At 42.1% G+C, this 26,865-nt stretch overlaps 1 protein-coding gene across 1 annotated transcript; it reads left to right on the top strand.

Annotated features, from left to right (window-relative positions):
- Window positions 1–636: 636 nt before the first annotated feature.
- LOC306699048 (DNA topoisomerase I, mitochondrial) lies at window positions 637–26,865 on the top strand (the record flags this gene model as incomplete). The annotated part of the gene is made up of 17 exons (XM_079163548.1): window positions 637–749; window positions 7,381–7,500; window positions 7,723–7,795; window positions 7,909–8,036; window positions 8,206–8,321; window positions 10,077–10,198; window positions 12,716–12,838; window positions 12,966–13,153; window positions 13,704–13,848; window positions 15,925–16,068; window positions 16,610–16,795; window positions 20,232–20,300; window positions 23,686–23,800; window positions 24,384–24,511; window positions 24,708–24,808; window positions 25,395–25,544; window positions 26,411–26,865. 17 exons carry the CDS (start codon window positions 637–639, stop codon window positions 26,511–26,513), a joined length of 2,124 nt encoding a protein of 707 aa, XP_079019674.1. The 3' UTR covers window positions 26,514–26,865.

Below are 26,865 nucleotides of genomic sequence, written 5' to 3'. Positions count from 1 at the left end.
TCAGACCAGTGATGTCGCAGAAATGTCAAGTGTAAAGGAGACAAAACTATTAATATCTGCGACATCTAACGCCAAGGGGAAACAAGACATCATTGAATAACAGGTCACAAAGTAAGACGTGTCACAGAATACGGTGTAACACCACCACATGTACACTCATCTGTCAACTCCCGGAACTTCATCAACCAATCGGAAGACAGCTGGTATTGACGCGTGCTCAGCTCAACCCAGGAGCTCAACGCTGGCAAAAATCGTGCGAGTTTCCGCTGTGTCCACCAAGTGAATTGAACCGCCTAAAAAGTTTGTATTTTTACGAAATATAGTTTAGTATTTGTCCACATTTACAAGTGGCGAGCGAGTCCTATGATACTGCAACGTTACATTTTCGCTTGCTAGACATGTAATGTTTCGCAAACGTGGAATAAAAGATGATTTGTTTTTAGCAAGCTAACCTTTACGTAGCAATTAACATATTTTGTATCTGCCTGCGTTAGCTGACGTTAGCTAGCTAATTGGCTAACTTGGAAAAGCCAAAGCTTTCCAGCGCGGTTATGATTTTTTACATCGTGAACCCAGATTGTTTTCCTTTGCGTTAAATGTATTGTTAACTGTGACCTACAGAGGTACACGTGAGCGATGGGAAAAGAGAAGAACGCTAAAGGAGAAGGGAAGGCCAAACACAAAGCAACGAAGCTGAAAAAGCTGAGCAATGAAAGCGCTGTGGCCGGGGGAGATACCATCAAGAACAGGTGAGTCGCGTTAGTGTGTGGGAGAAAGTAAGGATGGATAGAACAATTATTTTTCTGAGAGGCACAGTTCAGACAGCACTATTATCTGCACTATGGCGTTATTATTCCATCAAAAGTCCTTTTCAAAATGATAGTTGCCCTGTCATACTTGTCAAGTTGAGGCTGCTCTCTTACACTATATGGTTGTGACCCGACAGCAGCACAACCAACATCTGTTCAGCATCAGGCCCACACATCCTTCTGCATGGCTCTTGTAAGGAGCTTTGCTTTTCGTGTTGTTGCTATGTGTTTAAAAATCAATCTGGATTAACATCACTTCCTTGCAGTGGTGATAAATCAGGTAAGAGTGAGGTGTGTGTGTGTGTGTGTGTGTGTGTGTGTGTGTGTGTGTGTGTGTCTGTGTGTGTGTCTGTGTGTGTGTGTGCTACTAAAGGATACACGCATGAAGGTGTTATCAAGAGAATGCTACGCTGGCTGAGTTGTGGTGCAGGCCAGTGGCATTGAGTGCATGCATTAATATTCACTGAGTACAGTGGGTACTCCATCTTCACATGAATAAATTAATTTACCTTGATATCTGATGCGTTCATTACCATGCACATGTGAGCAGACAAATGAATGTGGAGCGATCTGTCACTGGCTTGTGTAATTGATGGGAGCAGGGAGATGAATAGACACCTGAAAGCGCTGCTGGCGGTGGAGCAGGCAGCTTTCTCTTCCAGCTAGCCTCGTGTTATTTCATGGCACGCTGACTGAATTACTGATTAAGTTTCAACTGATCCTCATCAGCTACAAGACTCATGGAACACATGGGCCTCTTTCTTTAAATGTTGCACTGCCATAATCGGATGTACAAAATTGGAAATTCTGAATAAAAAAAAAAAAAAAAATTATAGCGCTGAAGGGTGGAAAGGTCAAACTGTAAAGTGACATGTTCATAGCTACAAGGAGACAACACTCGTCTGATCGGTGGCATTTTATATTGTCTTACTAAAAGGACGAGAATCTAACATCGAGCGGATGTGCTCTCACCTTAAAGCTACAGTTGGAAACTTTAATGAAAATAACTTTTTGCCAAATTTGGTAAAACTGACACTATTTCTTAACAGTAGTATATGAGACAGATAATCGCTGATTCAACTGTAAAACAAGTCAGTGCTGATCAAATATGAATCAAGATTCTGTGACTGTATTGTCTACTTCTGTGTTTTCAGAAACGTATTTTAGGAAAATGATAACATTTGCTGTGGTTGGTGGGCGATATGACCTAACATTTGTATATATACATAACACATGATTCTACCAATCTCTATTGGCAATTAAGGGAACATATCTTCAGAAATAATTCATTATGTTATATTCAACAGAACGGACGTCTTTATTGGCTCCAAATGAGAGTGAGGTAAAGACCTAGATGTGTGTTGGAAGGAGTATCCAGCCCCATAATGTAAATGTAATATGATTCATTCAGAGTTAGGGGTCTTGTAACGGGCATGCTGTTGTTATTGAGTTGTGAATGAGCTGTATTGCTGAGCAACCTGGATCTCAGCAATAAAAACTATTTGGAAAAAGACAAGATATTTACTCTTTTATTATTATTATTATAAGTTTACTTCACTACAGGCAAAATGGGAATTACATTACACAAGCTGACGTAACCTTTTACATCTTAAGCTCCTGGAAACACTACTACCACACTTCTAAACAGTGAACTAAAATATGTGTCTGAAAACATCTGGAATAAAAGGCGATGCGCTAATATTGGATCAACGCTACCTAGTGTGACAGTTTGATCGGAGTGTACGAGCCTCACGAGCAATGATTGACACTTTGTTAGATACGTCTTGGCTCTGATTGGTTGTTTTTCATTGGGCCCCGGTGGAATCTTGCAAATACCATTAGGAGCAGTAAGAGGAGGAGGAGGAGGAGAAAGAATATCTGTCTTATGTGCTACTGTCAAGATATAGTGACAGTTTGAGCAAATAAGACATCATTGTTTTTATTAAAGTTACCAACTGCAGCTCAAACTATTGAGTAATTCCACAATATTTATCTTAACTGCTCATGTGATATAAATGCTTTGTCAGTAACGAGCCTTTTTCTTCTTCTCTCATTTTCATCCCGGCGGATCTTGACATCCTGACGAGCAGTACAGAGAGAACTGAACATGGAAAGTCTCATAAAAAGGTAAATCTGTGATTTGTGTCTCTTTTCTCAGTACTGCACAGGGCGAGATGTGGCTGGAATCTGCACAGACGTCCTTTATAGGCTGAGGCAACATGTAGAACATCTCAATGGAAATTCAGTGTCACTTGACGAGGGGAAGGGTTGTGATGGACATGTGAGTCCACCCATAACTCGTGTCCTGTCTGGAATTAGCACAGGGGTGAAGATTCCAGCCCCAGTTACCCACTGACCCCGGTGCAGACTAACGCAGCTGCAGTATGTGCAACAGCTTGTCCTACCAGGTTCCTTGCGTGCTGTGGGAGTCTTACGTCATTGTCAGGGGAATATTTACATGCATACCAACACCCAGACCCATGGAAGTTATTATCTTATCATATCATATCAAGGCATTGCATGACGTGTTTCAAGATTAAAAATATGATGTGCAACAAATGTGCATACATGTACTCACCAGCAGCCAGAGTATAGGACATGAACCCCTTTTGATTGTATGCATGTTTAAAGGCTTTATTCATACGTCTGTTTATGTAAGCATGCACACAGTTACTGTGCATAGTGTCACAGGCCATCTGTGTGCATTGAGATACAGTTATGCTGTGTTGAACTCCTCCCCGCAGGTCAAGACGCCTAAGACTGAACCACTGGAGTCAGCCAGCAGTTCCAGGTAGGAATCAAGTCATAATACAAGTAGACTGCACCTTATTTTAGGCTGTGACGCTAAACTGGTAGAGTTGGATTGATTTCCAGCTTAAATCTGGAGCTCTCTGCCCTGCCCCCTTTTTTCCTAACATAGACATAAATCTGTTACGTTATATGCAATATGACAATGTTAATATAATACTATGTTTGTTTATTAACTGGACTAACAGAGACACTAGTGTCTGACAGGTTTTGTGCGATTTACTGCCAGGCAACATGAAGGGGATGAAATATGGAGGGGAGGCTCACGTTGTGTATTTTTACAAGAAAGTTTGTGTGTTCTTTGGGGCAGACGAGACACAGCAGAGGAAGTCACTAAAACTGCGCCGATATGGCAACGTTTTAGTTTTTAAACTGGTGAGCTGAAAAAGAAGAACCTACTTTCTCAATAGTGGGCTCTCTCAGTGTCATTACGTAATGCTCCGGAGCAGCTGCAGAGTCACATGTGACACCTTGTGGGATTCTATTTTGGTAGACCAATCTGGTCCCGTGTTTGGATTAAAATCATACTGTTCGGACTATGTTTACGCTGGCCCAACCTTATTGAAAAGTTACCATGCAGCCAGAAATCTTATCTTTCTCTTCCCCTCCTGAGGTGATGGAAATTAATTCTTGTGTTTTGATGTTTAAGGTCCCTGGAAAGAAACCATCCCATTTTTTTCATTTTACGATATTTTAAGCGGCCTCAAAGAAAAATATATTTTAATCTTCATTGAAGACAAATATCGGTGGCTTGTCAGGAAGGTAATAAATGAGAAAGCGTGGTTTGAGTAGTTTGATGCTCAGCAGGGTGTTGCTGGGATGGCAGACTTTGGCCAAAGACCTGCTGTGTCAAATCTGTCTCACAGCAGGGTGTCGACAGAGTTGTTAATGGATTGTTTCCCAGATGTGGATTTAACCCGATCCGATATGACAAGAGGCATTTCAAAGGAGATGTCCGTTGGAAAAACTATTTTGCTAAATTCTGTCTTTTAATGTTTCCCTTCAGGGTTTCTTTCCTACAGAACGGCTCAGGTGGCAGCTGTGCAAGTTGAATGGGTTTCATGCAGGGAGGAAATTTAAGGGCTCGCAGCAGAGTTAGGGAAGAAACATAAGGCTATTAGAACCACAGACCGTAAATGTCAATGGACGCAGTGACCCACCTTCCTTTTGTATAGCTTTTTATGGATTTTGCTCAGTGGTGCAGTGTACCACAAAAACATGACCATTTCTACACACACTCTGTTTTTCCTTCTCTCCACATGGAACTGAACAGCTTGGCAGCAGCACACACTTAAGTTTGCAAAGTAAACAACACTTAGTTTGAAGTGTCACTCATAACGCTGACATTTAGATTCTGAATCAACATTTGAATGCTGTTTGTTTACACGTCTATTTATTATGTTTAAACCTGCTATTTCCGCATGTTGCAGATAAAGATCAGGCCACACTGATATTATTAGTAATATATAATGTTTTTATTCCAGTGGTGGCTGCATAGGATTGTTTCCAACTTGTGTGATCCAAACGTTTCTAACAAACATTAACAATAATACAAAAATAAACAGTTTGCCCTACTGCATGCGGGACACAAACAGGAAGCGTGACGAGTTATACTGATTAAAGAAAGCTGATTTGAATAAGTTTGTATATAGTTGTTTAGTATGAATCATTTTACTCAGATTGAAGATTTCTTTTGATTTTTTTTTTTTTTTTTTTTATATCATAAAATGTGATGACAGACATTCAAAGCTTAATTCTAAAAACCTCAATACAAGCTTTGGATGTAAAAAGTGAAGTAGGGATGTGCATGATAAGTCGACCAGTTGATTAAACGTTGCTACCCTCGCTAGCCGGCTCCAGAAATACTAGTTGCTGTCTCAGCTGTTGCTGCAAAGAGCCGCCAGCTCCTTCTGCAGCAGCGGCGACTCTCCGCTTTGATCTGAACTTTGCCGCTTCTGACTCCCTTCCGCCCCGCCGTGTTCTCCCTGCACCCGCCTGCCACCGCCTCCTCTTTCTGAATGAGCTGCTGGGTTCAGCAGACGGTCTGGTTCTTTAGACCGGATTGGCAGCAGGTAGAGCTGTAGCGAATCTCTTCTTTTTTTTTTTTTTTTGCCGTAGGAAGCTTTGATTTTTGAATGGAGCGTTAAATGTCTGTTGTCATATTTTATGACATTATCACCCGAAGACATGGGGGAAAAGGTCAACCCACCTTAAGTGAGCCTTTAGTTTATATTTCCATTTTAAACTTCGGGGAAACTGGGCGTTAGGAACATCCTCACCCTAAGGACAACAAGGACATCGTTAGACTAAGCGGTCTCCCATATGTGTGTATAAATAGTGAATATAAATAACGCTTTGGCTCTCGAGTAGTTAACCTACTGCGAAGGTTTATAGCGTTGATTGTCCGCATGAATGTGATTGTGACACATGACCCCTGCAGGAGCTGACTCTGAAAGCCTGGTGCAAAGGTGCAAATCAGTGGAGCGGTTTTTAATGTCTTGATGGAGAATGCAAGTGGGAATAATCACTGAATATACCTTTTGTGTTGTGTGTGTGTGGTGTAAGTGTGTCGTCATGCACTCATGCAAGTGGTGTTCTGCCGTGGAAGAACATAGTACTGTACACATGGACCCATGGATAAATACTAGGGTGAAACAAAATGTGAGTGACAGTATGTTTGATTTAACTAGTGTATAATGGTCAGATATGTACAGATTTCATTATTTACTCCTGCGTCTTTCTTCTGTAATACTGTATTGACTCGTCATCAGAAATGAAAATGAAGTCCGATTTTTTTTTCCTTCCATTTTATCAGTTGACGTCCTAAGTCTGTTTCCTCTCGAGGTAGAACAAAGGTCCCATATCATCTTTGTTCTGAACACGTACAGCGTTTGCAGCAATAACCCGATGGAGTCAGAGACCAGAGAAGCTGGGAGCAGGCTCATTACTCTCAATCAGAAGACATCGGGGTCACACTGTGGAAGTGCAGAGAGAGAGTGCATTAGGCTCATACAATGTGTACCAGGTAGTTGCTGCTACAGCGTCGTGTAATTAGGATTCAGGAAGCCAGTTTTGACAATTACAGGCTTTACATTGTCCACATTTCCCTCTTAACTAGCTGTTATATTGGCAGTGGTGACTCTAATTGTTGATTTCTTAATTTGAATTTCCCTACCCAGTAATTCCTTACTCTGTCGGGAAATCCAAGCTAGCAGTTGTGTATTTATTTTTTTAAATTTCTAATTGCTGTAATTTTGTCATTATCATTACTGTTTCGATAATGTAGCTTGATTACCATAATTATGTGTTATTTCTTGTGGTAATTTTGTGCTTGAGCATTGTTTTCCCCTCCCTACTTTGCGTGTCGGGGTAATTTTGTCCTCGTTCGGTAGCCGGCCGTGCAAACAAAAGACGAGCCCAATTCAAAGTTAATGGCTCAAGTCAGATTTTCTAAGAGGAAATAGAATAAGATTTATAAATGTGTTTTTTCAAGTACAGCAATATTAAAGAAAAAAGGATCTCAAATGGAGTCAAATAATGTTTTTAAAATGCAATTGAAATGAAATCCAGTGCTCACTCTTGTGACTGTTGCTTTACTCTAAGCTTCACGACAAAGCTGCAGTCTACTATGTGCTGTGTGTTTCGACATATGAACATAATTGTACCTCCAAAAGACTACAAAGCAGACTTCTGATTGGGGGGAAGCAACCATCAACAATGCAAAGATGATGTGAAGATATCCCCACTTGTTTTCGTGGTCTAGAGAGTCGGTGAAACCGGAGCCAGAGGATGGAGACTTTGCTGCAAAGAAAAAAGGATTGAAACGGAAAAGAATTAAGGATGAGGCCATGGAAGGGCCTTCATGCTCCACTGCTTCACCTACGTAAGTCAGCACTTTTAGCCCCGGATTGGCCAGAAATGAGAGCATACTTAACATTATTAGAGTATGGTTAACACAGTTGTTTTGGCATCTGAAACTCGTGTTAATATTTGTGTGTATGAATATTATAATTAAATGTGGTAGTTTATGAACTTCCACCCTTTTATTTATTTCCATATTGTGTTAGCTATAACTGTTCTCTGTCTGTCGTTTGGGTACCTGCAGCTCAAAGAAGAAAAATAAGCGACATGGGCAGGAAGAAGAAGCTCAGAAAAATAAGTTGAAGAAGAGAACAGAGGTAATCTGTCTACATCACAACTTCTCCCGCTGTATACGTTTGCTGGACATGTGGTTCACGATGGGAGGGTTTGAATTCACAGCTCGAGTGTGTGTGTGTGTTTCTCGGCACAGACGGTAAAAAAAGAGGAAGGAGAGCACCCGGTCTCCAAAAAACCAAAGAGGACAAAAGAGGATATTGAGGGGGCAAGAGAGTTGAAGATCAAAAAGAAGGAGGAGGAGGAGCAGAGTCGCTGGAGATGGTTTGGAAATGCTGCTCCTTTTTTCTTTAGCTGGCCTTGACCTTTACCCACACACAATCAAACACAATCACACACAATCAAACACAAACTACACAAGGGAAACCAGAGAGCAGCAATCTCCACTTTCTCAAATGCATCCTCATTTTCTCACCATCTTGCTTTCTGTCAGGTGGGAGGAGGAGAAGTATGAAGATGGGGTGAAATGGAAGTTCCTGGAACACAATGGACCGTACTTCCCTCCTGAGTACCAGCCTCTGCCGGACAACGTTCACTTCTACTATGACGGTCAGTTGAGCGTGGAAGCTTTATGAGTTAGAACAATGTTGAAAGAGTTTCTCACACATGTTTTCTCTAATGACTATAATTTAAAAAAAGTCTTGGTACCTCTCAGGCGCTGTTCAGACCGTTCAAAGTAAATTAAAAGCACAACGTAGTAACATCACTTTTAAAGTTTTCTGTGCTTTTTCTTTTCTGGCTTTCTTCATGTTAAAACTTGCGCTGCATAAAAGCGGAAAGCTATAAAAACAAAAATCCATGCGGAGAGCTTTTGAAATGACACAAAAATGTTATCAGTAAATACATTGGAGAGGCAGAAGTAGTGATACCAAAAATAAAGATATGGTGACGACAAATCAAAAAGATGGATATCGGCTCAATGCACCAAAAATATAAACTTAAATTAAGTTTACGATCATGTGCACTTCTAGAACACAAGTGAAATAAGACTGACCCTAATGTTTCAAAGTTATTTTTTTTAAATATATATACGCATCCCCTCCAAATGTCATATGAAATGTATCATAATCCCACATTATTCACTCTGCGTCAACATTAATTATTAGTTCTTCTCACTCGCTGTTTGTTGTGTAGAGGGTGCATGTGTGTGTTCGGTAAACAAAGCTAGGTCCTTTATTTTATTTGTTTGCATAGGCTACGGTATATTTATTTATTTATAGGCCTCCGTATGAGCAAATTATTATTTTATGGGCTATTGCTAGAACTTATTTGATGCGAATATTGCACATTTTGCCACCGTTATTGTTTCAATTACAAGGAAATCCTTAAAGTTCGTTTTTGTTTTCATTTGACAATAAAAGCAAAGAAAGTAAATCTTGGCTGCAAGTACCAAGTGCTGTACCTTTTGGTGACACAATTTCTGTTTCCTATAGCGTATATATAGTGTTCTCTAAAACAATTCCTGACTCGACTAATTCCATCACTTTTTGTGCGGTTTCTGGGACACACTGTCTGAAAATGTGTGCTTTATGCCCATATTTAGCCATTATCATGTATATGATGGCCCGGCTCAGTTATGTCAAAGAGCAGTCGTCCCCCAGCGGGACAGTTGACCTTAAAAATGCCTTGAAGCCACGTCCGGTGTGTTTACAGTTAAGGAAAATGTCTGAAGTGTTAAATTGCATTGGTGTCCCCGACTAGTCAAAAGACCTTTGCCCTTTTGTACAAATTAGAAAATGAAATGAAATGATCCTGTAACATTAAAAGAAACCGCTTTGACATCATCCTGGAATTATGTAGATTCTCAAACTTGATCGAGCTTTAGAGGAGCAGTGGGCAAGTTGTGAATGAAACGAGGTCTTTGAAGTGGGCAGATCTATGGATGAAGGTGCACAGGCACACACACAAACATTGTGTTGGAACATTGGATCTTGAGGATGCTGAAGGTGTATCGGGTCAAACGCTGATTGATGACTGTGATTGCTTTTGCTTTGTTAAGCAGTGAAGACACAACAGTGTGCTACAGGGAGTTGGTCTGATCTATTCATTCCTGTGCTTGCATGTACTTGTTTGTAGCTCACTCTTAGGAGTGGGGCTGCATATAGATATTTTGTCCTTGTCTCTGAGCCACCACTATACATCCATGCATTAGTCCGACAGGACTCCAGAGGACGTGGCTGTTATACTGTAGCATGTGGGATTTACATTGGAGCTTCCTAATATGCGTGTTTTGAGTTTCTTTTGTAACTTGTAAATGAAGAACCCCGTGTTGTGTTGAACGTGAGCTTGTTTGTCTGTGTGCAGGTAAGAAGGTGAAGCTGAGCCTGGCAGCTGAAGAGGTGGCGTTGTTCTTTGCCCAGATGTTGGACCACGAGTACACCACCAAGAAGGTGTTCCGGGAGAACTACTTCAAAGACTGGAGGAAGGTAAAGCCAGAAAGAGTCTTGGATATATTGCCAGTTTTGCAAAAAAAAGCACCCCTTAATAGGTTTGGGCGATATTGAAATTCTCCTACTGACAATATTAATGTAAGATAAAAATGATAAGAAATGATCATCCAAAAAATGGCATTACACAATTCATGAATTAATTAGCAGTTAGTTAGCTAGTTAGTTATTACTTTTCCTTAGGTATAGCTCTTCTGCTGTTGCTTGGTTCTCCCGACAGGGTTAACAACACCACGGTTGAATGTCAGCCTGCACGCTTGTCTTTTTTCAGCTCAACATTATTGAATCAGAGAAGTTAATATTGGGAGCAAGAGAGCGTCGTCTCTCTGCTCAGGGCACAAGGAGTGTGTTGAAGCGATCAGGGGAGAGGAGAGAAAGTGCAGTAAAGACTAAACTCCCGATTATGTTTTGTCATCGAGTCGCTTTTTCAAGAAATGTTCTTCTGACCTCTTCAGTCAACTGGTGGTAATGGCCCTCATACAGTCTCGCCCTGTGGACCATGTCATGTTTATAGTTGCTTACCTTTGCAGAAGGTGATGACTGAGGGTTGATTGCTCTTGCTGATAGTTTTTGGCTTTGTCAATGGAGTCTGTGGCTGACTCGAGTATTCTGTTTAAAGATGAGACGGATATTTGTGGTGTTTCCATCTTTAGTCCCGACTTGTTAGTTGCACAGTTTCTAAATCACTTCATTCACAGGCTCTCCTTTTTCGTTTGGCTTAAAACCAAAGAATCGCCAAATAGGTGCTCTTGCATTCTTTTTGTTAAAGACAACGGACATTTATCTTGCTGGAGTTAGAGGTGCATGGGTACCCAGTAGTTTGAAGCTTCATTCATAATGTTGAAATTCTCTCAAACACCGTGCTAGTGTCCTCGTCTCTGTAATTATCTCAGTCCTTGCTCCAAAAGTCCATATTTCTTGAACAAAGATAGATGTTATCATTTCCCCCAAAAATTGGAACATGTAAATCAGAACCGAGAGGCCTTAAAGCATGTTGTATTGTGGTGTTGAGCTTGTGTAGCTTTAACGAAAGTCAATATGTTCAAAAACATTTCAATGTTGTCATGAACTGTAGCTTAACAGGGTGGACAAGCACCATAAATGTAATATATATATATATATATATATATATATATATATATATATGTATATGTGTACATATAATCTCTCTCTCTATCTCAACAATAACACAGAATCCTATTGCAGAGAGAGAGAGATTCTATTGATGCTGCTATTATGGTGATGACTGGGAGCTTAGTCAACTATAATGTTCTTACATAAGTGCTTTGTCAAAAGTTAAACTGTATACATAACATCCAAGTACAGTATTAGATGTTTGTATTTCAGCTTTGTGTTGCTGGTGAAGTGTGTTTGGGTGACTGTGGCTGGTATCTGTACCCTGGTGTCTGTCAGGATGTCCTATGCATGGAGAAAACACCGTGGCAAGCCCCAAGTCATATCATGCAGAATTAATTTTGCGCTGCTTAGTGCTCAATGCACTTGAAAACACGATTTGTGTGAAGGCATTGATATGCTAATCCATACAAGTAGCTCCCCTGCATATGAACAAATCCAATTAAACTGTTATTATAGCCGGAAAAACTCTTCCTCGCTCCACTGCCCTCAGTGCCCGCCCACAGTTGGGTGTCAGTCATCCTTAGACACGGAGACTGACTGCGTGTCTGGAGAGAGGTGTGTGTGTTCTGTGCATGTGCAGGAATTCAGTGTAAACGCCACTCATGTTGTCGTGATATTTTGGCACCAGAAACTTCCAAGATGAACCGTAAAGTCTCCGCTGAAATGCTCCGTAGTGCTGCTCTGTTGGTGACCTCTCTGATGGGGTGACCGCTTGTGCAATAACTTTAGAAGGTTGAACAATTATAGTTGAAACTCAGCTGCCCTTCTGCTGCCTCCAGTGTACTGCTGTGTCATGCCTTCTTAGGAGGAAATGGTCTATACTCTGGCCTTTCATAACGATACCGCTGTCTGCTCAGCCTCCATAGAGATGAGAGGTCACTAATCTGCTTTGATCATGCTCGTCTGCTTTTATTTATTCTTTATGATGCGTTATTGTATGCTGCGCTATTTGACAGACAAAGGTTGTGTACTCTATTAATAGCTCCTAGTAAAATGACTAAAGCAGCATTGTGTGCGGATCCTTTGTCTCTTTCTTCCTTTAGTTAAACATTTTGAATCTGCACAGAACAAGTGTTTGAATTTGCATACTTTTTATCATCCATATTGAAGTTTTGATTTAACAAGTCCGTTTGTTTCATCAGAATTTCCATTGAACTTTAGATCAGTGGTGGAAAATGGATGGATGGATAATGTAGTCCAGAAAATGAACAAAAACTGTTGACTGAGGAGATTTATTGATGATCAAAATGTGATGATGATTCATTTTCTCATATACGCATCTTTGTATCACTAAAGGCTGTCCAGATGTATCTAAGACACATTCCAGAGTGTCAGATTTGTGCGTTTGTGTCTGTTTAGAAAATGACCGATGAGGAGAGGTCGCTGATCAAAAATCTGGACAAATGTGACTTTGGAGAGCTCCATGCCATGCATAAAGCCAAGGTGGAGGCCAGGAAAGTCCTGACCAAAGAGGAGAAACTGGTAAAAACAATGTCTCTGTCTGTGCCATATCTTCAATATCATAAGATTCTTCCCGTTAGTGTTTGAAGAAGGTCAACATGGATCATTTTGGTTTAAAAAAACCAAAATGATTTGATTTCTGTTGTAGGTTTTGAAAGAGGCCAACAAGAAGGTAGTGGATGAATACGGCTACTGTCTGCTGGACCACCACAAAGAGCGCATCGGCAACTTTAAGATTGAGCCTCCAGGGCTGTTCCGGGGTAGAGGCGAGCATCCAAAACAGGGCATGCTGAAGATGAGGATCCAACCGGAGCATGTCATCATCAACTGCAGCAAGTAAGAGTGAGGCAAGGGGATGAAACTGTACACAGAGCGGTGTGACAGCATAGTGATGCATAAGTAAAGACTGGTGTGACGAAGAGCAGCATTTACTAAAACTCCATCACCCTAGCTGCTAAAAAACCCAGTGGGTAATGCCTCTTGATGCGACCTTCTAGCTGGAAGACCTCAATGCACAAAGTGTTTTTAAAAGCTGTGAATCATAAGAAAATCTTTTCAAAATGTCCATTACCATGTTCCTTAGTATGAAGCAATGCGTATCCATATTGACAGCTGCACAGGCACTGGTAGTTCACTGCTACAGATGGTGCTGTCTTTGTATTTTGACTGTGAATGTTTGCTTTAGGTAACCTCAGAAATCCGGTATGTTAAAGCAACCTTAATTCATATCACCGTAGATTTCAACCGTTGAATCCATTTCTGGCTCTGGTGTCGTACGTGTATGCTGAGAAGGCGTGAGCCCCTTCGGGATGCTGTAGCTTGTACTTCCATGCTGTGACTGCTCTCACACGCACATTCTGTCTTGCACTCTCTCCATAATTGACAGAGAAGCCCGCATCCCCGTGCCGCCTACTGGTCACCGTTGGAAGGAGGTTCGACATGACAACGCTGTGACATGGCTGGCCAGCTGGACTGAGAACATCCAGAGCTCCATTAAATACATCATGCTGAATGCCAACTCCAAACTCAAGGTAGCAAAAGTAGTAGTCTGCTGCAAACGGGCCATAAGCGGTTCAGGGCTAAATGAACACTTTCTCATTTAAACAAGTTGTTTGTTGTTCTAGTTCAGGGACAGGAAGGCACAGACTGTTTGCCTGTGTGGCTTTATTTAACTCAAATGTTTTATTGAACACTTTAGGTTTAGATTGGATTTTCAGTTCATAAATACACTAATCCAATTTTCCTGCAAGCACCTTAATGCACCACCAGTCAAATGCTGCCGTCGCAGCCTCTGTTCTCAGCTGCTTGCCACTCAACAAAAATGTAATATTGACAAAAGTGACAGCTGTCATGTTATTCACCGCGCATTATGTACCTCAAGACAACTTTTACAGGTAATTTAAGTTCTTTTCTTTTTTTTTCATACCACGCTGACGTGAAAGGAAACCAGTCACTGACTGAAAGGTAGAAAATATAAAACACATTCATCAATCAAAACCTTGTAGTCAGCCTTGGAAAATGGTCAACATGTTTTTTGGGTGTTTTTTTAAGCAAACTGCTTAACAGCCTTCTCTTGTAACACCAATAACAAGAGAAACATGAGAGCAATGCGGGCGCCAGGTTTTGTCGAGAAAGAAGAAAATGTGAAATGAAAAAAGATAGATTGGTCTGCTAAATCAGTTCTGATCCTTCTTTTTCGTCTTGCCATTGTTGGTGCTAATTTGAGGTCAGCTTGGTGTCTGAAAATTGGCAAATAATATTGGCTGCCTGTCTCTACTACACGCTGAAATGAATGGAGCTGAAAACAGCCTGCCATCCAACTGAGAGTAAAGAGAGATATTCAGTTAGAATACAAACAAGTAGAACAAAAATCTCATTTGTCAAAAATGTGCAGTCCACGCGCCAGATGGTTTGTTAGACAGACGCCGTCATTGGAAACTCTTTGGAAAATGGGCAGGAACTTAAAAAAAAACAATTGTCCCGTGATTGAATGAACCATCTGTCAATCAAACTCTCGCTGAAGCATAAACATCCTCTGCTCTTCTTTCAATTAAGAATTACTCGCCAGTTGTGATACAGCTGATGCTATTGCAGCGTCTATGCTAACCTCTTTAGGAGCCGCCATGGTTGTTTTGAGCAAACAGTTGCCTCTGTGACACCCACACCTCACCACGGCCTTAGCTCCTCACAGGATGCTGATTGGTCCGAAACACTGTAGTTGCAACACAAACACATTACTTTAAACCTGACGAGATGGGTTTTTCAATTTGTCAACCCACTTACAAATAATATTTACACTTCTAACAGGTATAGAAAGGCCAATTTAAACCCTATTGGTTTCCAATCACGGCTGTGCTTTTGTTTTATGTGCTTACAAGTTGAGAGGGCGTCATCTTGTTCCTTTAATCGGTCCTCACACTGTTGACCTCAGACCACAGCTATGATCCTGACATCAGATCTGTATTGTATAACTACAAGCACCAAGCATGCATCCTTGTCATGGTCAATAAAACCCAACTGTTTGTGTAGGAGATTTGCAGTATATACTGTATATTATATAAATATTGTTTTGTTTCTAAAATATTAAAATGCCGTTATGGTTTTGTTTGGAGAGGAAATGTGACTTATGTGTTGAAAAAGACGTGTGTGACTTCTTCTCTTCCTCTTCTTTCATGTGTAAAGGTTAAGTTATTCCCCTCTTAGTCTCCATGACAATATGTGCGTGTATTCACCGCTGGTGGGTTTAATTGTCTTAATCCCATCTCCCGATAAACACTACAGCCAGCCAGTGACAAACAGGCAGAGGAAACGTAGTCAAAAGAGTTGTGATATTCAGCCTGCTTTCATGTCATGATTACCATTTTGATTACTGTTTTGATCAGAGGCTTTTCAAGGAAAATTACTTTTCTGTTCTCATTTTGTTTCTTCAGTTCTTTGGTTCATATTTGCCCCCCCCCCCCCCCCCCCCCCCCCCCCCCCCCCCCCTATCTCTGCTGTTTCCCCTATTGTTATCCCTACTTCTCACTGTGTCTCTTTCTCTCTGTTGCTTTCTCTTTGTCCGTGCCACTCTTCTTCCGCCTTCCTCCCCTACTTTTCATCCTGTGAAGGGAGAGAAGGACTGGGAAAAATACGAGATTGCCCGAAAACTGAAGTCGTGCGTGGACGACATCCGTAACCAGTACGACCAGGATCTCAAATCCAAAAAGATGCATACACGACAAAGAGCTGTGGCCCTCTACTTCATAGACAAGGTCTGTTTAGTCCAGGACAAACTTTGACGTTAAGATGCAGCAATTGGCATACCAAGTTTTTTACATGTTTACACACCAGTGCTAGAAATAAAGTGCTGTCAGTTTCACAGATTCTCCTCAGTGCTTGGGTCTGATACCAAGAGCCATGTGAACATATTGGAAATCAATGCGATGCGTCTTGATTGCCTTTTCTATCTTCTCACATAGCTGGATGGAAGATCTTTTGCAATGAAATAATGGATTAGATGTAGCTATTTTCTTTCAGCCACCCCACGCTAATTGTCTCGGTCTGCATTTAGTGAAATGAGTGTGTGATTGCTTTTGACTCATGCCAAAGGATTCTGATTCTGCTTTGTGTTTAATTTGCAGATCTTCATTCCTACCACATGCCTTGTGTGTACGTGTATATATTTAATGGTCATCTGGACGGCACATGTTTGCTCTGTGAATGGGGAGGATGATGGTCAAAGTGCTGGGAGAGTGAGTGTAGATTTGTGCATTTATCTCTGTATTTCCCCCCCCCCCCCCCCCCAAACAAAAGCTTGCACTGAGAGCTGGTAATGAGAAGGAGGAGGGAGAGTCGGCGGACACAGTTGGTTGCTGCTCGCTACGTGTGGAGCACATCACCCTTCACGAGAAACTGGAAGGCAACGAGTGTGTGGTGGAATTTGACTTCCTGGGTAAAGACTCCATACGTTACTACAACAAGGTCCCCGTCATCAAGAAGGTAAAGAAGCAACGAGCTCCAAAAGCACTTCCACACTCTCCTTCATCCCTGCTTTCATGTCTTTGCTTGCACCTGAAAGTTTTATTCTAGATCTTCTTCTGCTAACATCTGGGCCGTTCATTGCAGTACAAAACCAAAATATTTCATTATGATAATCTAGGTTTTGCCCTTTGGGTTTTTGGCAGAAGTCCCTGCAGAGAAGGTCACTTGCATGCATATCGACATGCACTGATCCTGCTGCAGAGAGGGAACTGAGGAATGTCCCCTGGGCACAGTTGTAGATTGCATTCCTGTGGCTGTGCTGGTTTAATTTGTCTCTGCTCCAGTCTGCTGCTCTTGAATGACATGTTGGTGAATTGTTAACCCACAACTTCAGGTAACCTTGAGTTGGTCTGTACACCTTAGCATCATAACATGGTTTGAATATTGCGGTCAAGCTTATACTCCATAAGCAGTACTTTGTAGTACTGATGAATCATCAGTTCTTTCCCTTGTGTTAGACGGTCACTATGTAGCATCTCTTAGGCCACAACTGCTGGCAACAGTTTGTCGAATCTAAGAATGCGGTTTATTCCTTTTCTTTCGTTACCTCTCCTTGTTCTGTCGTGTTAAATCGTTTTTAGGTGTTTTACATTGATGGTCAGACAAAATAAGCTATTTTAAAGCAAAGTTTCTGCTGACATAACTTATTTCTGGCATTTTATGGAATAAATTGATCAAGATAATTAGCAGAGAGGTGGATAATAATAATAATGATGATTTGTTGCAGTCCTAACTTGTTTTTCACTTATGACAACAGAAGTATCGGTCTGAGAGTGCATGTGACGAACTGATCCTTAGGAACAGCTTTCCTGGAGCACGTTTTACCTTCAAAGAAGTAACACAGGTGTAGTCTCAGCCCAACCCCGATGACATCACAATGGCCACACTAGACATAAATACAGAATGCAACTCCTCAAGACGTGTAAACCAAACTTAGTGTTTTAAATGTGTCGAGTGCATCTTCGAGATCTGCAATACTGTTGCCATTCAGGGGTGGTATTCACAGTGTAAATCTAGTTAGAACAGAAAGCTTTCAGTACAGGTTTAGGATGTTGCAGTCGAGGTTCATGGCTACTTTCTATTAGGGATGGGTCATTCAATTATAAACTAAGTATTTTTTGCGATAAAGATATTTAACTTTACAGTCTCAGGCGGTAAAACGTGTGTGGCAAGTTCAGTTCAGCTATTTCCCGTCGGCTCGTGTGTGACACAGCGCCCCCTGTAGTTGGGAGAATTGTTTAAAGGGGGCGGAGCATCGTAAAACTCCTCATTCAAACCCAACAGAAACTAAATTAAACTCGCCAAAACCCTCTTGGTTAGTCTTTCCACAATTTGGTCGAAATGTATTTTTATTTCATCAAGATAGATTTAAAAATCAACATCTCTACCCACTGTCTCTCTCGAATAGTTCCCAGTGATTATAAAACAGTATTTTACTGTTTAATCTCAGCACCAGATATTAATCTGATATTAGGATAGAAAGAATAGTAAAGAACAATAGAATCACTGTAATTGAAAGCGGAAAGAAAAGTCGCGTAGCATGATCCATGTTGTGTGATTATTTACTAATTATTTTTCGTCCACTAAACAGGCATATATGTCTTACGCAAATCAATTAAAAGCTTTGACAATGACAACATCTTGCGAACAGTTAAAGCGACGTGTTCAATTGACATTACTGTAAAATTTGAATTTTAGCTTATTCAAACTTGGCATGGCTTCATGCTGCCAAGTGACTTCACAGTTTACCACTAATGCCAATGGGAACGACTGCCAACATCTTTAGCGACACAGTAAATAATGATGCGTACTGTAATGAGCAGGTTAGCCAAGGTTACAATATAAGAAAAACCACGTGTCTGGAAACTTTTTACCATGTTTAGTTGTTGCAATCTGTCAAACAGCTGTCACATTTGTGTGCGTGCGTGCGTGCGTGCGTGTGTGTGTATGTAAATTCCCAACCCCTCCTCTAGCCTCAGCCCATGCTATCTTCTGTTCCAGAGATGGGGAAAAAGAAATGTTAGCACCTGACAGCCAGAGTGTTTTCTTTCTTGGCAGAATGTCTAATTATTCAAATGAGTGCATTCAAAAGCAACACATTAGCTAACAATAATTAGTCCCTTGCATATTTTAGCATCATCAATTCCCAAGGAAATCAGTGAGATTGCTGCTAAATGTCACTTTGAATGTAATGATGGCACAAGCATGGAAGGAAGGGGATTTCCATTTCTAACCATCATTCATTCTAATCATTTGCTTTATTTTACCGTTTATTTAATTTGCTGTGCCGAGAACATGGGGCACTACAGGGGATGAAGTGGAGTGAGGCTATGCCTACTCTGGAGTGCCAACGCTGTATGCTCCATGTGTGATTAAATGGAAAGAAAAAGTCACGTCATTGATTCTCAGCAGGAATGGGGAGGAGCCAAAAGGGTTGATACTAAGCCATTGCTAATGTGCCCTTTCCCAACCATGGATGCCCACACAGTGACTGATTAGCACCTCTGTGTATCTCTCTCTATTGTTTAAAAAGAAATCCCTACTTATTTCTCAATTTGTAAACCAGTTACAACATTGAATGCCTTTATCGAATAGCCCCAGAGTGTGGGGACACCTGCAGATGCATAAACGCATTGTGTTGGGTACGTTCAGTCTGCTGCGCATTAATTTATGTATGCATTTCCATTCTTGACACACACCTAACTAAACCAATTACACACGCTGACTGTGGTGAGACCTTCAGACAGACACTGATTTACATTTTCATCCCAAAAGCTCTTGTTCTTTTCATATTTTCAGATTGTTTGCCGAGGGGAACACAATTGCCAAGCGGATCCGTCAGTGAATATTTCAGTGTGTTTTGTAAAGCAACACATCTGTTGCTATTAATTGGTGCCGTGCATATTTTACAAGTTTATCAGGGAAACGGTGCATATGCAGAAGCCACAGAGTTGCTGGAAATGTCAGATGTAATAGTGCCAATTTCTCTCCTCTGGCTCTGTTCTAAGATGGACAAATACACACACACACACACACACACACACACACACACACACACACACACACACACACACAGACACAGACACAGACACAGACACAGACACAGACACACACAGACACAGACACACACACACACACCCCCCCCCCCACCCACACCCTTGTGTCTTTATTATACGTTTATTATCATGTATTTGTATAAGAGTGTAATTGTTTTAGATCTGACTTGTAAGCATTTCTAACTAATATAAATACAATGTTTAAGATGGATAAACCAAATTGCCACAGCTGTGCCTGTAATGTTGTCTGTTGATTTCTGGTAACTGACTGGCCGGTTTGCTGTTCCCAGTTCTTACAATACGCATGCATGATCAAATCTGTCTGTACGTCTTTCCAGGTTTTTAAGAATCTGAAAATGTTCCTGGAGAACAAAGGGCCTGGAGATGACCTCTTTGACCGCCTCAATGTAAGTGGCTCACTAACTACTAACAGTATTTTTAAACGATTCTATTATTTCATTATTTGTGAAATCTGCCCACAAGTGATTACCTGTTTTTTTTTTTTCTGGGGTTGTTTAATACCTGACTACTAATGAGTGAGATGCTCTCCTCAGGCGTGTAATATTTGATGTTTCTTTATGTTTTCTGGCTGCGGGTAAAGGAAAAGCAGGGGCGAAATTGTAAGGTGTAAGGGATGAGATTGAATGAGCCAATGGTGTGGAGAGATGAAAGGGCTAAATTGAAGAGAAGGGGAAGAGTATTGGGAGCAGGGAGACTGAAAGCAGGAAAGCACTTTCAAAAGAGAGAGGGGGATGGACACTGGCAGATAAAAATGATGCCGCACAAGTGGAAATTGAGAATGAACATGCTGGGCGGATGAATTTCAACACATAAAAATGTGCCGTCCTCTCAACCTCTTCCTCTACCTGCAGGCAGCGAGGCCACACAGCATGTAGCAGTCGTACGCACGGCCAGTCCACCGCAGGGAGACGTGGGGCTCTTCAGGGGGCACTCGGTCCTTTTTAAAACAATATAATCGGTCTATTTGAGTCCGTACCCAAGGCTAACAGATTAACCTGGTAGAGGACACACATTCAGAATCGCTCAATATACAGGTTTCTTATAGACTGCAGCTCACAGCCTGGCAATCTTGGGTCAAGTGCTGTGATTGCTGAGGAATAACTTGTCTTTAGATACACTCGAGAGAGAGAAACGGGATTGTAGGTAGAAACGTATGCAACTGATGAACGGTCACTCTGGAGCTGAGGGGGTTAACGGAACAGAGTGAGGAAGAGATGCAGATGAGAACGCACGAGGAAGGTTCGAGAGCCAGCCTCGTGTCTCATGTCTAAAGATTGACAGGTGGGAGAAGGAAGATGCAGGACAGGACAGGAACGAGAGGGTGAGACGAGGAGATGGAGCAATTGAAGGAAGGAGTGCGGTGCCTCTGCTCTCTGCCCTCTAGTGTGTCAGGAAATGTCAGGGCGTGTTGGAGGTGGAATGGTAATGGCTGCTGTGGGCAGGCCTGATTGGCACCCGCAAAGGCCAGGCCACTGAGAGAGCGGAGGGAGGGTGGGTGGGTGTGTGGGTGGGTGTGGGCGAGTAGACAGAGCGATAGGAATGTGACAGCTGGACCAGGTGAGGGGAGGTTAGGAAGGGAGAAGGTGGAAGATGGCTGTGAAAGGCTAGGAGGTGGAAGAGAGGGAGGAAAGAGGGAGGGAGGGAGAAAGCCAATGATAAAGTCGACAACCAGGCAGCAGCTGTAAGGCCGAGATGAGGACGACGACGATGTGGAGCTGCTGCGCTCACACGGCCTTAATGCACAGAGATGGTGGAAGACGTATTAAACTGATTAGGGCTGAAATGTAAATGAAGAACATGAAAAGGAAAGTGAGTTGCAGAGTTAAATGACTCCTAAGCTCCATTCACTGAACAGCCTCTGTGGTCTTTGGAGCTAAACTAGCCTGACGAGTGAGCACGGTGTTGGTGTCCAGTGCTGAGAGCTACTGGGGGGGGGGGGGGGGGGGGGGGCGTCAAATCTGGTGTCTCACCTTTACACCTTCACAGTGAAACAGAAGTGGAAGTGTCTTTATTTTCAACAATGTGGCATATTTTGCGAGCTAAACGGAATATAGAATGAACAGGAACACGTAGAGACAGAATCAGACTTTGGAAAATGTATTTTTATGGCTCCGCACCGGCACCAGCTGTGGCCGGAGGCATTCTGTTTACCAGTGCTCCGTCCGGTCCATTCCCAGGAACACCTTGAGCAAACATTCACACATTTGCCACAAATGTCCATTTGGACTCAAGGTTAGACTGATTTAGAATTGGTTGGTCAAAGGTCCCAGTGACCTCACGCGTTTTGGGCCATAACTTAAGAATTCATGTGCTAATTATGACAATCATTCAAAAGCATTCAGTGTTGCAAACATTGAGGCCTAATTGTTTTGAGTAACATTTCTGAGGTAGAGAGCCGGAGTGCTCCTCAATGTTATATTAAAACATCTGAATTACTACTAGCTGTGCAGTATGTTCCCTCCCTTTGAGCTGCTTTATTTGGCACATTTACATTTGCCTCCACTCTTTTGCATCCTTTTTCCCTTTAACGGGGAACTGAGGCAGAGAACAGCCGGCGAAAAATGAGAAACATCCCATCATAGCTAGTTCAGCGCGGTAACAGTCAGTATTTGTCTCTGGCAGTAGTCGCCTTCACCACACATTGTCTAGCAGTATGTTGATAAGAAAGTTCCAGTACATAGCATCCTGTGTTTTAAATAGGATATTGGTACTGCAGTAATGGCAAGGTGTAATAAATGCCTGCCTGAGAAGATGACACACACACACACACACACACACACACACACACACACACACACACACACACACACACACACACACACACACACACACACACACACACACACACACACACACACACACACACACACACACAAACACCATGCCAAGGGAGTTGGGGGTGTGAGACCTCTCATACTTGCCCCTCAGATTTGCAGACACCATCATTAGCATTGCGGGAGGAGAGTTTGGTAGCTCATTAGCAAGACAGACACGGCAGCTGGTGTGTGTGTGTGTGTGTGTGCGCGTGTTTGCGTTTGCAGCACTTGCATGCACACGTATGGATACATGAAAACCCTCCCTCACCGTGTTCCTAATAGGATCCTGCAGGGAGACACATTCACAATCTCATTCAAGTGTGTGGCCCCTGACAGCCGGGTCCTGACCCTGCTCTGATTAAACCAACCACATCATTATTGTAATCCTCACCAGAATCATCAGAGTGATGATGATTCTTCTGCTGCCGCTGCGAGTTCATCTGGATGGTGTTTTTTTTTTCCTTCACGTCTGTGAGCTTTCATCCGTGTTTAGAAATGCATGCCCACGCTATCTGACTCTCAAGTCCATGTGTTTACACCTCATATCAGTATTGGAACAGGGAAGCACACGTGTTTGTTTTTCCTTCATAGCATCGTGTGCCCTCACACTGTTAACGCCGTTTAATCTCTTTCCTGTTCCGTTGAAGCTGCAGCCGTTTGACAGGAGCTAATGGCTATCTAACCACTGGCTCTGCCAGCTCTAACTTGTTATAATACCTACCGAAATAGTACTCTGATCTCTTTTAATTCTCCGCTCTAATGACTGATGATGCTAATGAAGGTGTTGTATAGGTTTCATTTGTTATGGTACAGTACAGACGCTTTAAACACTGCAGTGGCGCAATGCCACAGTGCCACCCAGTGGCCGAGGTCTGATTCATTTGGTTTTTGTGGTATTCGTTGCAAAGCCCTCTGATGTGAACGTGTTCCCTCTCCTTCCCGTTTGTCCCTGCAGACAGGCCTGCTGAACAAGCACCTGAGTACTCTCATGGCCGGTCTGACTGCCAAGGTCTTCAGGACATACAACGCTTCCATCACCTTACAGCAGCAGCTCAAAGAGCTCACAAACAGTAAGCAGTGCAACATTACATTACAAAACCTCCGATTCCTAAGCAGCTACAAAGGTATCGGTACCCCCCGCCCCCGCCCCCGCCTTTGTCTTATTACCTGACTGCTTTTGTCATGGAGGCCCATGACAAAACTGCCACACGTTTGATGTTTTTAATTAATTTTTTTAGATTGCTTGAGTCAAGATACCGTTACGCCAGTCAGCTTTTCCAGCCATTGCAGGAGTACATTATCGCTGTGCACAGTGCTGTGAATCTCTGCCTCACTCTTATCAGGGTCCCGTTGGCTGCCCGTGCCACCGTTTCTCATTCAGAGATAGAAGTGTCACGCTCCTTTCTCATCTCTGGATTGCCGCTGAGAGCCAATCTGCAGGATGGCATGTGGCTGTACCGTGTGTTGTGTGGACCCCAGGAATAGTAGATGAAGATTATAGGGATCTGAATAAATGAAATGAAATGACAGCAGTGTGCGTGTGTTTTTCAAGGTCAAGATTGGACACCAGCATGATAAACTCTTTATCTCTGGTCAGATTTGTGTTTTTCGTGGGATTTTCCTGTTCAAATACTCTTCGGTCTCACTCCACAGAGTCCGACAATGAGCCGGAGAAACTGCTGTCCTACAACAGGGCTAACAGAGCAGTTGCCATTCTGTGTAACCACCAGCGGGCGCCGCCAAAGACCTTTGATCAGTCCATGGCTAACCTTCAGGCCAAGGTAAGACTAGCTTAGCTTGGTTTATTCATCACATTGACAGGGGATGATATCGTCCTGTTCCTGTGTTACTGTAACAGTTTGTTGAAAGAAGGCCAGTGCAGATTTAATAACCTTTCCAGCCTCGATCAGTGATATTTTAAAGCTAACAGAAATCCATATATAAAAACATGTCTATTTCCATATGTGCTCCTCCCAGATTGATGCTCGAAAGGAAACGCTGGCCCTCGCAAAAACGGAGCTGAAACAGGCCAAGAAGGAGGCGAAGACCAAAGGCAGCTCAGACCCCAAGCAGCAGACGTACGTGTCACAATAGTGCTGATAACAAAAAAACAGCAAGCTGTGGACAAAACAATTAGAACAACAAGTAGCAAAGAGAAAGGTACCCGGCAGGTTTAAATGCCTCCAAACAACAGAGATAACGGCTTCACGGTGAATAATGAGCCGTAGGTGAAAGCTGTGAGAAAGGTTCCTGACCATGAAATTGTGTTGGTTGTGTTGGCAGTCCTGCTGTTAACTCACAGAGATGAGCTTCCCTGCTATTCCTTTTAGTCTTTGGGCCTGCAGCCAAAAGGCAATTACAGACACTCCGGTAGTCGTACGTCGCACTGCAACGGACGACTGCTTTTTCTGTGTGTTGCCTTTAATTCACGATCGAAATGTTTGTTCACTGGGATACTCATGATTCAGAGAGCAGTGTGTAGTATTGCGTGGCGCACAGAAAAGGAACACTTGTTTCTGTGGGATGTGTGGGGAGATCTTTGTACACGCATAGGTTTGCTACTTTAAGTTATTTACACAAAACGTCTTCTGAATTAGGCTGCATACCGACGAAAGCACACTAGAATTCACAGTGAAAGACTGAACCTAATATGTTTTCTGTCAGTCTGGTGGAGCGGAAGAAGGCAGCAGTGAAGCGCTGTGAGGAGCAGCTGCTGAAGTTGGAGGTCCAGGCGACTGACAGGGAAGAAAACAAACAGATTGCACTGGGTACCTCAAAGCTCAACTACCTGGACCCACGCATCAGCGTGGCTTGGTGAGTGAACACTAACACTCAACACACCTTGATGAAAACACATTTTGCCGACAAACTCGCTTCCTAAATTCATGCACCGGCTGTGCCTACGTGAGAGCACACCGACGAGCTGAGTCTCCAATAGAACCACCTGGACCACGTCCACCTGGGGCCTGTAGCACGAGATTAGTGAGTCAGCTACCCAATTTGGGGCTTAACTTGGGCTTTCTAGTTTTGTGACGCTGGTACTATTTTACTCGGTGCTGACCACCATAGTAACCTGAGTTGTGTGGCCAACTGGGCATGTTCAGCTCAGTGGATCTGATCAAAATGTATTTCTTGAAAAGCTCTTGCTATAAAACATCACAAATAGCAGGAAGCTAGTGGACACTTGTCAATAATGCAATATATATAATGCAATATTTACAAAGGCGACTTTGTAAATATTATTTTCTATAGACTCATTGAAACTCGTCTGCAGCAGCATAAATAAGTCTCCAGATCAATATAAAATGACTGTTCACCATAAAATATTCTTCAAATCTTTTAATGCTGTTCTATCTGTAGTTTTCTTCTCTTCGGCATCAAAGCAAATATGGTGTTACTTATAGCTATGAAGTTGTGTAGTTAGTTTGTTCATCTTCAAACACAGCAGTCAGTAAATCTAATCAATTCAATATCAATTCTGCTTACAGTCAACCGTTAAATCATGTTCACACTCCTGTATAGCCTATTACACTTTTGGGGGTTTATTTCTATTGATTGCATTCTATCAGTGCTTTTACATTCTCTATCAGAATACCTCTGTACTTTGTTTTAAGAGGAACGATTTGGGACGTGTCTGACCAAATGGTGGGTTAAACTATTTATTTTTTCCATTTGTTCAGGTGCAAGAATATGGAGGTACCCATCGAAAAAATCTACAATAAAAGTCAAAGGGACAAGTTTGCCTGGGCCATTGACATGGCTGAGGAGGACTTTGAGTTCTAACTTTCAAATACAATCAAGGAACCGGTCACTTTATAATACATACAGAACTTTAATATTGCATTCATAATATGTTCACTACTGATTTTGTACTTCATGGTAATGTGTGACAAGTTTTGCTTACTGCTGTTAATTTCTGTTTGATGCGTTTTGGCACTTAATTTTGTTGTTTGTTGTTTGCCCTCGTTTGAATAAAGGTTTCCACTATGCAGTTAAGCAACATTACCTCTAATTCGGTACACATTAAATGTCAGTTAAAAACATCTTATTGACCATAATAGACGGTAAATTCCCAATTTCGCAGCCGAGTTGACCGTTAAGTGTAACAATGAAGTCATTTCAAAACAAACAATCT

Source organism: Pholis gunnellus (assembly GCF_910591455.1).
Source record: "Pholis gunnellus genome assembly, chromosome: 7".
Classification (NCBI taxonomy): domain Eukaryota; kingdom Metazoa; phylum Chordata; class Actinopteri; order Perciformes; family Pholidae; genus Pholis; species Pholis gunnellus.
Note: the sequence above shows the minus strand (reverse complement) of the source record. Positions and strands in the feature narration are given on the sequence as shown.